At 36.1% G+C, this 16013-nt stretch overlaps 1 protein-coding gene across 3 annotated transcripts in view; it reads left to right on the top strand.

Moving 5' to 3' along the window:
- CRY1 (cryptochrome circadian regulator 1) overlaps window positions 1-16013 on the top strand; it is a 59268-nt gene that overhangs the window by 28176 nt on the left and 15079 nt on the right. For all 3 annotated transcript variants that reach the window (XM_053922005.2, XM_045187007.3, XM_024579381.4), the window contains exon 2: window positions 3646-3754. In XM_053922005.2, coding sequence (XP_053777980.1) covers window positions 3646-3754 — 109 coding nt within the window. The remainder of the gene's footprint in view (window positions 1-3645; window positions 3755-16013) is intronic.

Below are 16013 nucleotides of genomic sequence, written 5' to 3'. Positions count from 1 at the left end.
AAACCCACAACCTAAGTGTGTGCCCTGACAGGGGATTGAATCTGCAACCTTTTGGTGTACCGAACAACACTCCAACCAATTGAGCCTAGCCTGGGCTCATGAAATCTTTTTGAAAACATCAATCTGGCATACTCTACACTCAGAGAGTTAATGCCACATTATTTAACATCTAATTAATTTTCCTTAATTAGATTAGAAGCTTGAAAATGAGCATTGTGATACCCCAGACAAGGATTTGATCTCCAAAATATATGAAGAACTCACACAATTCCACTCTAATAAGACAAACAAACCAATTAAAAAATGGTCAAAGGACTTGAACAGACACTTCTCCAAGGAGGACATACAGAGGGCCCAGAGTCATATGAAAATATGCTCAGTATGGCTAGCCAACAGAGAGATGCAAATTAAAACCACAATGAGATACCACTTCACACCAGTCAGAATGACCATCATAAACAAAGCAACAAACAACAAGTGTTGGAGAGGTTTAGAGAAAAGGGAATCCTAGTGCACTGTTGGTGGGATTGCAGACTGGTGCAGCCACTATGGAGAACAGTATGGAATTTCCTCAGAAGACTAAAAACGGAACTGCCTTTTGACCTGGCAATTCCACTTGTAGGATTATATCCTGAGAACCCTGAAACACCAATCCAAAAGAACCTATGCACCCCAGTGTTCATAGCAGCACAATTTACAATACCCAAGTGCTGGAAGCAACACAAGTGCCCATCAGTAAATGAATGGATCAAAAACTATGGTATATTTACAAAATGGAATTCTACGCAGTAGAAAGAAAGAAGGAGCTCCTACCCTTCATGACAGCATGGATGGAACTGGAGAGCATTATGCTAAGTGAAATAAGCCAGGCAGTGAAAGACAAATATTACATGATCTTACCTTTAACTAGCACCTAATCAACAAAAGAAACAAACAAGCAAAAAATAACCAGAGACATTGAAATTAAGAACAAACTGACAGTAACCAGAGGGGAGATGGGAGGGGATAATAGGGGGAAAGGGGTGAAGGGTTTACAGGAACAACTATAAAGGACACATGGACAAAAACAAGGAGGGGTGGAAATGGAGGGAGGTGAGGATGACTGGGATGGGGGGGAGTGGTGGAGGGAAAAGACAGAAAACTGTACTTGAATGACAATAAAATTCAAAAGTATTTAATAAAAAATTAAAAATTAAAAAATTTTAAGAAATATTATAAAAGAAAGAAAATGAGCATTATCATCTTTCTCTTAGATAATTATAATATCCCCCAATAACATGCTCACATTCTAAATTATTCATTTGCTCAGAGTGATTAAATAGGATGTTTCCCTTTTTTTCTAGTAGAAAATGCTCTAGGTTTTGACATTGGTTTTTCTATAGGAACTTGAATTCATTTCATCAAGTTTAAACAATGAGATCTATTTATTTGTTCATTTAATTTTTATATTTACAATTTAAACTTTTGCTAACACTATTATTTAATGAAACTGATTTAATTTAGGAACTTTATTAAAATACTAAGAAACTGACTTCCGGCCAAGATAGAGGCATAGGTAGATACACTGTGCCTCCTTGCACAACCAAAAGAAGGACAACAACAAATTTAAAAACAAAAACAACCAGAACTGACAGAAAATCAAACTGTATGGAAGTCCGACAACCAAGGAGTTAAAGAAGAAACACTCATCCAGACTGGTAGGAGAGGCGGAGACGGGCAGCCAAGTGGAGAGGACTCAAGGCAAGGCAGTGGCTTGTGAACCAGGCAAGGCAGCAGCTGGCAGACTGGGCAGTTCCACATTCGAGTGCAGATAAACCAGGAGGAACAACTGGGGAGTGAGATAGACCCAGCCACCTAGGGTTCCAGTACGGGAAAATAAAGCCTCAAAGTCTTTGACTGAAAACACCTGTGGGGGTTGAAGCAGCAGGAAAAACCCCCAGCCTCACAGGAGAGTTCGTTGGAGAGACCCACAGGGTCCTAGTATGTACACACCCACACACTTGGGAATCAGAACCAGAAGGGCTCAGTTTGATTGTGGGAGCTAGGAAGTGACTGAAAACCTGCAGAGAGCGGAGAAAGCCATAATGTTCCCTCTCAGACCCTGCCCCACATACAGCATCACAACGCAGTGATGTGGGTTGCCCTGCCCTGGTGAACACCTAAGGCTCCACCCCTTACTATTTAACAGGTGCACCAAGAAAAAGAGAAAATGGCCCAAATAAAATAACAGGTCAAAGCTCCAGGAAAAATGCAACTAAGAGATGAAGAGATAGCCAACCTATCACATACACAATTCAAAACACTGGTAATCAAGATGCTCACAGAATTGGTTGAACATGGTTGCAAATTAGAGGAAAAAATGAAGGCCTTGAAAAGTGAAAATAAGGAAAATGTACAGGGAACCAAAAGTGAAAGGAAGGAAACCAGGACTCAGATTAACAGTTTGGAGCAGAAGGAAGAAATAAACATTCAACCAGAACAGAATGAAGAAATAAGAATTCAAAAAAATGAGGAGAGGCTTAGGAACTTCCAGGACATCTTTAAACGTTCCAAAATCCAAATCATAGGGGTGCCAGAAGAAGAGGAAAAGCAAGAAATTGAAAACTTATTTGAAAAGATAATGAAGGAGAACTTTCCCAATCTGGCAAATAAACAGACTTCCAGAAAGTCAAGGAAGCTGAGAGAGTCCCAGAGAAGTTGGATCCAAGGAGGAACACACCAAGGCACATCATAATTACATTACCCAAGATTAAAGATAAGACATAAAAGCAGCAAGAGAAAAGGAGACAGTTACCTACAAAGGAGTGCCCATAAGACTGTCAGCTGATTTCTCGAAAGAAACCTTGCAGGCAAGAAGGGGCTGGAAAGAAGTGTTCCAAGTCATGAAAGGCAGGGACCTACATCCAAGGTTACTGTACCCAGCAAAGCTATCATTTAGAATGGAAGGGCAGATAAAGTGCTTCTCAGACAAGGTCAAGTTAAAGGAGTTCATCATCACCCAACCTTTATTATATGAAATGTTAAAGGGACTTATCTAGGAAGAAGATAAAAAATATGAACAGTAAAATGACAACAAACTCACAGCTATTAACAACCAAACCTAAAAAAACCAAAAACATACTAAGCAAACAACTAGAACAGGAACAGAATCACAGAAATGGAGATCACGATCACATGGAGGGTTATCAGTGGGTGAATGTGAGGGAGAGAGGGGGGGAAAAGGTACAGGGAATAAGTAGCATAATTGGTAGGTAGAAAGTAGACAGAGGGAGGTTAAGAATAGTATAGGAAATGTAGAAGCCAAAGAACTTATATGTATGACCCATGGACATGAACTAAATGGGGGGAATGTGAGTGGATGTGGGTGTGCAGGGCGGAGGGGAATAAAGGGGGTAAAATGGCACAACTGTAATAGCATAATCAATAAAATATATTAAAAAATAATAAAATACAATACTAAGACACTTGTGCTGTAATTTAAAAAAATTATGGCTTCTGGAAACTATCAATTAGAATTAATAAGATGATAAGAGGTAATTAGATGGTGGAGCTGGCATTTTAACCTTTAGAATACCATGATTTTGTAATATTTTATATCTTATATATATATATTTAATAATTTTAATAATATTGTCCTCTCCCTAGATTTTTGCTTCAATGTCTTGAAGACCTTGATGCTAATCTGCGAAAATTAAATTCTCGTCTATTTGTGATTCGGGGACAACCAGCAGATGTGTTTCCTAGACTTTTCAAGGTAATTATGCATAAAATATTAATCTTTTGTCAGAGAAGACATGTATTTGGTAAATAAGGTGTTTCGGGTAACTTAAAGGGTGGGAAATACAAGTTTTTAAATAAAAATTTTGTGTTTTTTTTCTTTCTTTAGTAAAATAGTTACACGTGATAAAATCAGACAGTAAAAGAAGCCTTTTTTCTGCCTTAAACTGCTGGTTTTCTTCCCAGAGTAACAACTACCAGTTTTTTGTATATTCATTACAAATATTATTAGAATAAATAAAAATGTGTGTGTACATGTTTAAATATGTATATATGCACATTATACATATATAAATATGTATAATATATGCACGTATTATACATATACATATATATCAATGTGTGTATATGTCATTATCCCCCTTTTTAAAAACCAGGATGAAAACACTATTACACCATTCTGTGCAGTAGTTTATTTACATAACTATGTATTTTGGGTATTGTTCCATATTACTTCCCCAGTCTTTTAAATGGCTTCATAGTATTCCATTGTATAGATTTTCTCTAATTTTTTTAAGTAGTTAACTAGCTTTCCACTGAACATTGAATTATTTTTCCACAGGCCTTTTGCTAATACAAATAATGATGTCAATGAACAATCTTGTCCAGATATACATTATCTTTGATCACATGTGCCACAACATAATTGGAATAATTCTTAGAAGAAGACTTTCTCGGTCTAATGCAAAACTGTGTATGTTTTTTTTTTTAACTTGATAGAACCTTAAAAATCTCATCTTATTTCCCTCTTTTTTTCTTTTCCAAATGAAAATATTAGTCCTAGAGGATTAGATGAGTTGACCAAGGCCACATAACTAGCTCTTAGAAATGCTCAGTCCAGAAATTTAGTTTTCTGGCTTTTTTTATTCATCCCTTCCTATTTATTACCATTGGAACTCCAAATATATATCTTCTTTTTTTCTTGCATGACTCATCAAATTTTATAATAGCAAAATTTCTATCTAATGCAGAAGAGAACAAGTCCTTTCCCTGAATGAGAATGTTTCTAATGCTGAGAATCAAACCAACACTACCTAGACTTTTCTCACCGGTATGAGAGAAACCTTTAATGTTTAGGGTTTGACTAATGTGACACTTTTGGCTAGGGAAGGTTTATCGCATTAAAGCTTGTTCACGGCTGTAGCTGCTTAGAGTCAGAATTTAACTTAGGTACATGGAAGAGATCTGAGTAGAAAGCATATCAGAAACAATGGTAATAGTTTATCAACAATTCATGAGTAAAAATGTAATGTGGGTAATTGCTTGAACCTTATCTCTAAATTCATGTGGTATAAATAAAATGAATCCTAAGAGGATTTAGGCACTTTAAAAATAACAAACTTTTATTTGCTTGTTTTTAAAATCTTGCCTTAAGTCAGCAAGTTTTTTGTGTTTGTGTTGAGCTTTCTTCTGCCTAAAATAGCATATTATTAGATCAAACTGTCTTCTGCAATTAGATGATGTCCTGTCTTGTCAGTTTGGCAGAGAGGCAGTGGTTTCCACATAAGCCATAATATACAGATACATGAACACAAGCACATGCACATAAAGTGTGAATTATTTCATTCTAATTTTTCCTTGGGCTGTGTACCATAGTGTATATAAAATGCTATTTATGAACACTTCCTTTCATATTTATTTGCTCTTTGCAGAGCCATAGAGGAAGTCAATTTCTTTTATATTGTATGGATTTTTAAAAAAAAACTTTTTGTTTAGGGCTACTACATGCATGTGTTTAAAAAAGAAAAAAGTACAAAAGTATATAAAATAAAAAGTAGGTCTCCTTCCTATCCCTAACCTTTACACCCCCTGTTTCTCTGTAAGAAAAGATTCTTTTGTCCGTAACTAGCTGACTCATTTACATTATTTCCTCAGGTATTATTATTCTAGTACAGAAAATAGTGAGAATTTTTAATAGGTAAATAATCCTATTCCCCACATCAGAGGTAAAAATAGTTTAGGCCTAATAATAGTGCCTTTAGTTTATTGGGGTGGTGACAGTGGTTCTAGTATTGATGTCCCCACTAGTGTGCATCTTCTCCTCTCTATAGCATTCACTCATTTTATTCCATTTATATTGAGTGGATTTAGGAATGGGGTCAGAGCATTTTTATATACATTATACATCTGATTAACTTGTTTTTTTATGTGTTTTTAATCTAGAATTTTTCTCAGTTAAATTCAGATTTAATATAGCCTATCATGATGGCTTTTTTAAAAAAATGTTTTTACATTCTACTGAAGAAATGATAAAGAAATTTAACAGACACTAGCCTTGGCAGAACTTGGGTGGATAACACTATTAATCATAGGTATCTTACATAAATAATAAAATAATAATATTATTATTATTATGCAGTTAAATCTTGCATTTCTGGAAATATTTAAAGCCAGGCTGGTAAGCTACCAAGATCATGCACATTCTGGGCCCTGCAGAAACTTTTTATGCATGACTAGTTTGAAGTATCGGTTTAAAGCATCCTCACTGTATCCCAGACACAGACATGGCTAAAGTCTATCGATGGACACACTGAAGCTTAATAAAATGTTTTGTTCAAAATCCCAGAATAAATCAAAGGAGAATATATGAAGTCGCTAACATTTGAATGCATAAAATTAGTTATCCTTTTTGAATTATTTCAGATTCTTTATTATTTTAACCATTTGAGTAAAATAATTAATTCCATACACATTGATTGAGTACCTACTGTGTACAAGGTAGTGTTCAACGTGCCAGGGACCTGGTAGTGAACCAAACAGACAAAGTTTCTAGCTTCATGGACTTACACTATAGTGGAAGGGAGACAATAATAAACAAACAAGTAAATATACAATGTCGGGTGGTATTAGGTGCTAAAATAAAGTGTGGAATAGTTAAGTGCCAAGATGAGGGGAGGGTAGTTACTTAATAAGGAATCATGGTCTCACTGACAAAATGATATTTGAGCAAACACATGAAGGGACTGAGCCATGCAAATATCTGGGGTTTGATATATTGAAACCACAATATTTTGTAGCTTGTTCCATAAAAATGTGGAGTTTATTTTCTTATGGCCTTAAACCTGGGTTGGCCTTATAATCTGTTTTGATCAAGTGCCAAAGAAGACAATGAGTTTCAAATCCTAGACCTCAAATGACTCTTTGCCCTTTTGGAATGCTTCTTGTATCATGCAAGGAAACCTGGGTTAAAATACCAAATTATAGGAGACCATGAGCAGAGAGAGAGGGCCAACCAACAGCTAGCACCAAGGTCTGAGATGTGTAAGAAAGATATCTTAGGTCCCTCCTCCAACCAGCCACACTTCCAGCTGATTGCAGGCTGGCATGCAATCCAGCAAAAGAACCATCTAGTTAACTAACAGACCTGTGAGAATTAATCCTTTGTTTTAAACTACTAAGACAACTTCAACAGAGGGAAGGAGTACTGCAGGCAGAAGGAACAGCAGTTACAAAGGCCCTGATGTGGAAGCGTGCCATGACTGTTTAGGAATAGCAAAAAGGCCAGCATGGCTAGAGCACAGTGAGTGAAAAGAAGACGTAGGATCAGAGAGATTGCAAGGAGCCAGAGCACGGGCCTGTGGAGACCATGCTAAGGACTTCAGCTTTTACTCTGAGTGAAATGGGATGCCCTGAGAGATTTTTCAGTAGAGGAGTGACCTGATTTCACTTACGTTTTAAAATAATCACTCTGGCTGTTTGTAGAGAATAGACATGGGAGAGTGAAAAATGTAAAGGCAGAAACAGAAAGATCAATTGGCCATGACAGTTATTCAAGAAAAAGATGATGGAGAGACTATGACTAGATAGAGGTATTGAAAAGTGGTAGGATTTTGGATATATTTTTAAAATATATGTGGCCTATAAGAGTCAAGAATGACTTTAGGTTTCTATCCTGGGAAAGTGACACAATGGGTTTCCATTTAGTGAGATGAGGAAGACTACGGGAGGAGCAAGTTTATGGAGAAATCAGCAGTTCACTTTTTTAAGAGTTTGAGATGCCTTTTAAACATCTAAGTGTATTTGTTGCCTAGGCATTCAGGTCCTACTCAAGTGCTCAGGGGGAGAAGTCTGGACTTAATTTAGGAATCCTCAGTATATAAATAGTAGAGAAAGCAAAGACTGCACTTTTTCTAGAGACAAATGTTATTTATTTCATCTTTATTCTTTTATCATTTTTTTGGCATACAATAAAAAATTATGAGACCCAAGAACATGAAGAAGCAGGAAAATGTGGCTTGCAACCAAGTAAAATAAAAAACGTCAATAGAAATAGTCTCACATGTGATGCACATGTTGGGATTAGATAAAGTATTTTACAACAGTTACACTATCAGTATTAAAAGATCTAGTTGAAGGGTGAAAGATATGTGTGAATAGATGGTAATTTCAGTACAAAAATGGAAACTATTAAAAAAAAAACAAATGAAAGTTCTAGAACTCAAACATACAATGCCAGAAATGAATTCATTCCTTCAATGGGCCTATCCAGACTGGACAGAACAGAACAAAGGATCAGTGAACTTGAAGACAATCAATAGAAATTATCCCAACTGAAAAAGGAAGAAAAGAAAGATTTTTAAAAATATTCATCTGAGGATATTTTTTTATTATTGACTTTAGAGAGAGAGGACAGAGGGGAGAGAGAGAAACATTGATGCAAAAGAAAAGCATCATTGGCTGCCTTCTGCATACACATGCCTTGATAGTGAATTGAACCTGCATCTCAGGCATGTACCCTGACCAAGAATTGAACCTGCAACCTTCCAGTGTATAGGAAGATGCTCCAACCTACTGAGCTGCCCCGCCAGGGCAAGAAGAAAGACTTTTTTTTTTTAAAAAAAAGGGAACAGAATGTCTGAGGTTTGTGGAACAATAGTAAATGGCCTAACATATGTCTAACTGTAGACTTTGAAAAAAGAGGAGAGATTGGGACAGAAAAAATGTTTACATATGAAGATATGATGATTGAAAAATTTTCACTATTAATGGAAGGTATCAACCTACAGTGTCAAGAAGCTCAACAAGTACCAAACATTATAAATATTAAAAAACCAATATCTTGCTACACCATAGTCAATTAAGTGAAAGAAAATTTTATGAGAGCTGGAGGAGAAAAGACATACTTAGGGATGAGAATGATAGGTGATTTCTTATCGGAAGCAATAAAGTGCAGAGGCAAGGGAATGACATCTTTAAAGAACTACTAACAACCATGTTAACTTAGCAAAACTATTCTTTAAAATAAAAAAAAAGAAAGGTAAAATGAAGGCACTTCTTTTTAATTGAAAAAAATTTTTCACCATTTTTTTTCTTTACACTTGATTTATTTATTTTTAGAGAGGGGAAGGGAGGGAGAAAGAGAGGGAGAGAAACATCAGTGTGTGGTTGCCTCTTGAGTGCCCCTACTGGGGACTTGGCCTACAACCCAGCCATGTGCCCTGACTAGGAGTCAAACTGGCGACCCTTTGGTTTGCAGGCTGGCACTTAGTCTACTGAGCCACACCAGCCAGGGCTGAGGCAATTTTAAGCAGACAAAAGCAGATAATTTATTCCAAGTAGATCTATACTGTAAGAAATACTACAGGAAGTTCTAGGTGAAGCGAAACCAACATGAAACACAGGATCTGTGGCAAAGAAGGATGAGCACTAATATATGAGAAAATACAACAGACCACCATTTCTATTATTTTAGTTATGTATATTTCTATATCCTATTTCCTTTAAAATACTGTTGACAGGTTAAAACTATAATAGCAATGAATTATGGGAGTTAATATTAATATTATGAAGTTGTAATATAAGAGAAATAAAATCTATAACAAGATAACACAAGGTGGAACAAAGGTAAATAGATATATATATGGAAGGAAATAATTAAGATCAGAACTGAATTAAATGACATAGAGACTAAAAAAACAATTCAAAGGATCAATGAATCCAGGAGCTGGTTCTTTGAAAAGAGAAAGAAAATGGACAAAATGTTAAGCAGACTCATGAAGGGAAAAAAAAAGAACTAAAATAAATAAAATCAGAAAGGAAAGAGGAGGAGGAACAGTTAATACCACAGAAATACAAAGCAGTGTAAGAAATTGTTATGAACAACTATATGCCAAGAAATTGGACAATGCAGGTAAAATGGGTACATTTCTAGAAACATACAGTTTTCCAAAACTGAATCAGGAAGAAACAGAAAACCTGAATAACCAAAAACAACTAGCGAAATTGAAGCAATACTCAAAAAACCACTGACATAAAAAGCCCTGGCCCAGATAGCTTCACAGATGAATTTTACCAAACATTCAAAGAACTAACACCTGTCCTTCTTAAACTATTCCAAAAAATTCAAGAAAAGGGAAGACTCTCAAAACTCTTTTTACGAGACCAGTATTATCCTGATCCCAAAACCAGATAAAGACGCAACAAAGAGAAAATTACAGGCCAGTATCTCTGATGAACATAGATGCCAAAATTCTCGACAAAATACTAGCAAACCAAATCCAACAGTACATTTAAAAGATCATACACCGTAATCAAGTGGGATTTATTCCAGGGATACAAGGATGGTACAATATTCACAAACCAATAAATGTGATATATCACAAAAACAAAATGAAAGACAAAAATCACATGATCATATCAATAGATGCAGAAAAAGCATTTGATAAAATTCAGTACCCATTTATGACAAAAACACTCAGCAAAGTGGGAATAGAGGGAGCCTACCTCAACATATAGGCCATATATGAAAAACCTACTGCCAACATCATACTCAATGGGAAAAAGCTAAACACATTTCCCTTAAGATCAAGAACAAGACAAGGGTGTTCACTTTCACCACTCTGATTCAACATAGTACTGGAGGTCCTAGCCACAGCAATCAGACACAAAGAGGAAATAAAAGGCATCCAGATTGGAAAGGAGGAAGTAAAACTGTCCTTATTTGCAGACAACATGATGGTGTACACACAAACCCTGTAGGCTACTCCAAAAAACTACTTGACCTAATAAGTGAATTTGGCAAAGTAGCAGGATACAAAGTCAGTATTCAGAAATTGATGGCATTTTTGTACACCAACAATGAACTGTTAGAAAGAGAAACTAAGAAAAAAATCCCATTTACTATAGCAGCCAAAAACCGACAAAGTACCTAGAAATAAATTTAACCAAGGAAGTAAAAGACATGTACTCGGAAGACTACAGAACACTGAAGAAAGAAACTGAGGAAGATACACATAAGTGGAAGTATATACCCCATTCTTGAATTGGAAGAATTAACATCATTAAAATGTCCATACTACCCAAAGCAATATATAGATTCAACACACTCCCTACTAAAATACCAAGGGCATATTTCACAGATCTAGAACAAATACTTCAAATATTTGTATGGAACCAAAAAAGACCCTGAATAGCCACAGTAATCTTGAGAAAGAAGAACAAAGTTGGAGGTATCACAATACCTGATATCAAACTATACTACAACCCCACTGTAATCAAAACAGTCTGGTATCGGCATAATAACAGACACAGAGACCAATGGAACAGAATAGAGAGCCCAGAAATAAACCCATGACTCTATGGTCAGTTAATATTTGACAAAGGAGGCACTAGTATACAATGGAGTAAAAATAGCCTCTCTAATAAATGATGTTGGGAGACCTAGACTGATACATGAGAAAAAAATGAAACTAGACAACCAACTTATACCATACACCAGAATAAACTCAAAATGGATAAAGGACTTAAGTATAAGTTGTGATATCATAAAAGTCCTAGTGGAAAAAATAGGCAGCAAAATTTCAGATATCCCACACAGCAATATTTTTGCTGATACAACTCCTAGAGTCAGGGAAATAAAGGAAAAAAATAAATAAATGGGACTATATCAAATTAAAAATCTGCATGGATACAGAAATCATCATCAAAATGAAAAGGAAACTGACTGTGTGGGAGAATATATTTGCCAATGATGCATCTGACAAGGGTTTAATGTCCAAACTATATAAAGAATTTATACAACTCAACACCAGAAGACAAACAACAGTTCATAAAAAATGGGCAGAGGGTCTGAATAGACACTTCTCCAAGGAGGACACACAGAGGGCCCATAGACATATGAAAAAATGCGCAACATCACTAGCCATCAGATGCAAATTAAAACCACAATGAGATATCACCTCACACCTATCAGAATGGTTATTATTAATAAATCAACAAAGAACAAGTGCTGGCAAGGATGTGGAGAAAAGGGAAACCTATTGCACTATTGGGGAAGTGCAGACTGGTGCAGCCACTGTGGAAAACAGTATGGAATTTCCTCAAAAAACTAAAAATGGAACTGCCTTTTGACCTAGTGATTCTACTGCTGGAAATATATCCTAAAGAGCCTGAAACACCAATTCAAAAGAACTGATGCACCCCTATGTTCATAGCAGCACTGCATACAATAGCCAACTGTTGGAAACAGCCTATCGGTAGATGCATGGCTTAAAAAACTGTGATACATTTACACAATGGAATAATATGCAGCAGAAAGAAAGAGGAAGGAATCCCTACCCTTTGGGACAGCATGGATAGAACTGAAGACTATTATGCTAAGTGAAATAAGCCAGGTGGTGAAAGACAAATACCATATGATCTCACTTATAAGAGTGTTCATAAGGAATCTAATGAACAAAATAAACTAATGAGTAGAACAGAACCAGAGACATGGAAACAGGCAACAGACTGATGCTGCCAGAGGAAATGGGGGAGGGAGGAATGGTGGAAAGAAGGGGAAGGGATTAGTCAAAGAACATGTATGAATGACCCATAAGCATGGACAACAGTGGATTCCAGTCCATTCTCTTATATTAGCAATGGCTGGACTTTTTCCTGACAGACTATATATTTTTATACAGTCTATATATATGTATATCCTTATGTTATTCAATAGTAATATATGATTTGAAGATAGACTGTGATAAGAATGCATATTGTGATCTAAACATAAGGAGCTATTTCTAAAAAGTTAACGCAGTTTAAAATGAAATGCTAAAAATACTTGACTCATTCAAATGAAGTCAAGTAGGGAACACAAAAGAGATAGGCAAAAAGAAAACTTAACCAAGATGCTAAATTTAAACCCAACCATACCAATAGTTATATTAAATGTAAATGGTCTACTTTAAGCTCTTTATTAAAAAGGCACAGTTTGACTGGATAAAAAGTACAGAAGAACCAACTTTATGCTGATTAGAGGAAACACTTTAAAAATACGAAGAAACAGATAATTTGACATAAAAGACCGAAAAAATGTACTTGCAAACAGTAAACATAGAAAAGTAGAATTTAAGACAAAATTAGCAGAGATATGGAGTGAAGTCTCACTTCAAAAAGATAAAACCATCATAAATGTATATTATTTACAAGCAGCATAAAAACTTGAATCTCAAACTAATAAAACTCTAGGGAGAAACAGATAAATTCACAACATAGTTAGTGATTTTTACACCTCTCAGTTATTGATAGAATATACAAAAATTAATGAAGATATAGATGATTTGAAAAACACTATCAAGCAGTGTGATGTAACTGATACTTGTAGAACACTATGCCCAAGAACTACAGAATATACAATCTTTTCTAGTGCATATGAAACATTCACTAAGATAGACCATACACTAAGCCATAAAACAGGTATCAATAAATTTCAGAAGTCTGAAATCTTATAGAACATATTCTCTGACTTCAATAGAATTAAATTAAAATGAATAGCGAGAGAACAGCAAATATTTATAACTGAGTCATAATGGAAAGGCAATATGGCAAAATTTTGGGATTCATCTATAGCAGTGCTTAGAGGAAAATTTCTTTCAATACTGCATTAGAAAAGAAGGAATCAAAGATGCTTCCACCTTAAAAAGTAGAAAAATTAGACCTGGTCGGGTGGCTCGATTGGTTGGAGCATTGTCCTGTACACTAAAAGATTGTGAGTGTGATCCCTGGTCAGGGCACATACCTAGATTGCAGGCTCAATCCCCCATCGTGGCACGTGTGGGTTGCAGCCCATTGATGTTTTTCTCTCACGTAGGTGTTTCTCTCCCCCTTCCCTCCCTTTCTCTTTCTCTAATATCAATATACATATCCTCAGGTGGAGATTTTTTTAAAAATACAAAAATTAAAGCAATAGTAAGCAGAAGAAAAAACAAAAAAGAGAGGAATGGAAATCAATGAAACAAATAAACAAATATAAGGAAAATAAATGAGCAATAACTTATTATCCCTTGGCTCCAAATCCATCCCTATTTGCCCTCCTTTGTGATACTGGGGATAGGTGCTGTAAACATTACTCCTTTTCCAGCTGGCTTGATACTAGGCGTTGTCAATACACATTGCTGGTGGTTCTCTGCAAGTTTATAGGAGAGAAGAGGCTTTCCTTCTTGTTATCCTTGTGCTTTTTTTTTCTGTCACCTTACCCAATAGATGAGCATGTGGGAGGCTCAGTAATACATATCTCAGTAGATTTTCTGGACAAGCCCTAGCCTACATGCACGCTCTGGCAAGTTTCCCTGACACCTGATAGACCTCTTTTACAGATCAGCTCCAGCTGACCCACGTCCTCTGGAAAATTTCTCTGTCGCCCAGTAAACCACTTCTACAGATCAGCTCCAGTTAGGTTACCTCATGCCCTACATGAAGTTTCTCAGCCACCCAGCACACTGTTCTTATGAACCAGTTCTGGCCCTATTCCTTTGTGAAGTTTCTTTCTGAAAGGGAAGATTGTGTGTAAGCAAGGCAAGTAAGGGTGGATTTGGAGCCAAGGGACAATAAGTATTGCTCATTTATTTTCCTTATATTTGTCTATTTGTTTCATTAATTTCCATTCCTCTCTTTATTCTTTGTTTTTTCTTCTGCTTACTATTGGTTTAATTTTTGTATTTTTTATTTTATTATTATTTTTAAAGATTTTATTTATTTATTTTCAAAGAGAGGGGAAGGGAAGGAGAAAGAGAGGGAGAGAAACATCAATGTGTAGTTGCCTCTCATGTGGCCCCCACTGGGGACCTGGCCCGCAACCCAGGCATGTGCCCCGAGTAGGAATCGAACTGGAGACCCTTTGGTTCACAGCCCACAGTCAATCCACTGAGCTACACCATCCAGGGCTAATTTTTGTATTTTTAAAAAAATCTCCACCCAAGGATATGTATATTGATTTTAGAGAAAGGGAAGGTTGTATCTGGCCTGTGATAAGAATTATAGTAAGTATTTGGCATAATGAATACACTTAATGTTTGGGGAATTTTCTCTTCCCTGAGTTTTCATTTTTTCTTGTGGAGAGATGTTCACTGTTGTATTCCCAGGGAAGAAGTGAGTGATCTCATTGTCGAGTTAGCAGAAAGAGCAAAGGTAGTGTGGTATAGCTCAGATCGTACCTTTTCTCTTCAGTGGCAGAGAGCACATATCCTCTTCCCCCATGTGACAAATGTTACAGGGGCAGCCTGCACTGCGGGGAAGGTGCTGCTTATCATTGGGTAGGTAAATGTGTGTAATTTGGGGGTGAAATATTAACAGGCTTACCTGCCCTTAAGCCTAATATCTTTTCTCCAATTCAGCTTTACTAATAATGTGGTCTTTGTTTTGATCTTTAGATCTCTGACTTATGTTCCCTTCCTTTATCAAAAAGGGATAAAGGGGAAGGAGAGTTATTGACTCTAACATTTACTTTCTAAAAACAAAATATCTTTTTGTCAATAAAAATTTATAAAATTAAAGTGCAAACTACTATTTAGAAAAAAATCTTTTTGTAACATATATGACAGAAAAGTTGCTATCATTAAAATGTAAGGAGCTCTTGCCCTGACCAGTGGCTCAGTTGGTTGGAGCATCGTCTTGTAAACCAGAAGGTCTCAGGTTCAATCCCTAGTCAGGGCACACGCCTAGGTTGTGGGTTCAGTCCTGGTCGGGCGTGTACGAGGGGCAACTGATCAATGTTTCTCTCTCACATAGATGTTTCTCTCCCTCCCTTCCCCTCTTTCTAGAACCAATAAGCATGTCCTAGGATGAGTATAAAAAATAATGTAAGGGGATCTTATAAATCCATAAGAGAAAAATTAACTTCAGTAGAAAACCAAGCAAACATAAGCTTCAACTTGCAGAAGAAGAAATATACAAATGGCTAGTAATAATAATAGTTAATAATAGCTATTATTCATTGAGGTCGTCTTCTGTACTATGTCCTAAACAATTTACAGGCG

This window comes from Desmodus rotundus, chromosome 3 (genome assembly GCF_022682495.2).
Source record: "Desmodus rotundus isolate HL8 chromosome 3, HLdesRot8A.1, whole genome shotgun sequence".
Taxonomy (NCBI): Eukaryota; Metazoa; Chordata; class Mammalia; order Chiroptera; family Phyllostomidae; genus Desmodus; species Desmodus rotundus.
The sequence above is the reverse complement of the archived record's forward strand: the minus strand, read 5'-3'. Positions and strand labels throughout refer to the sequence as shown.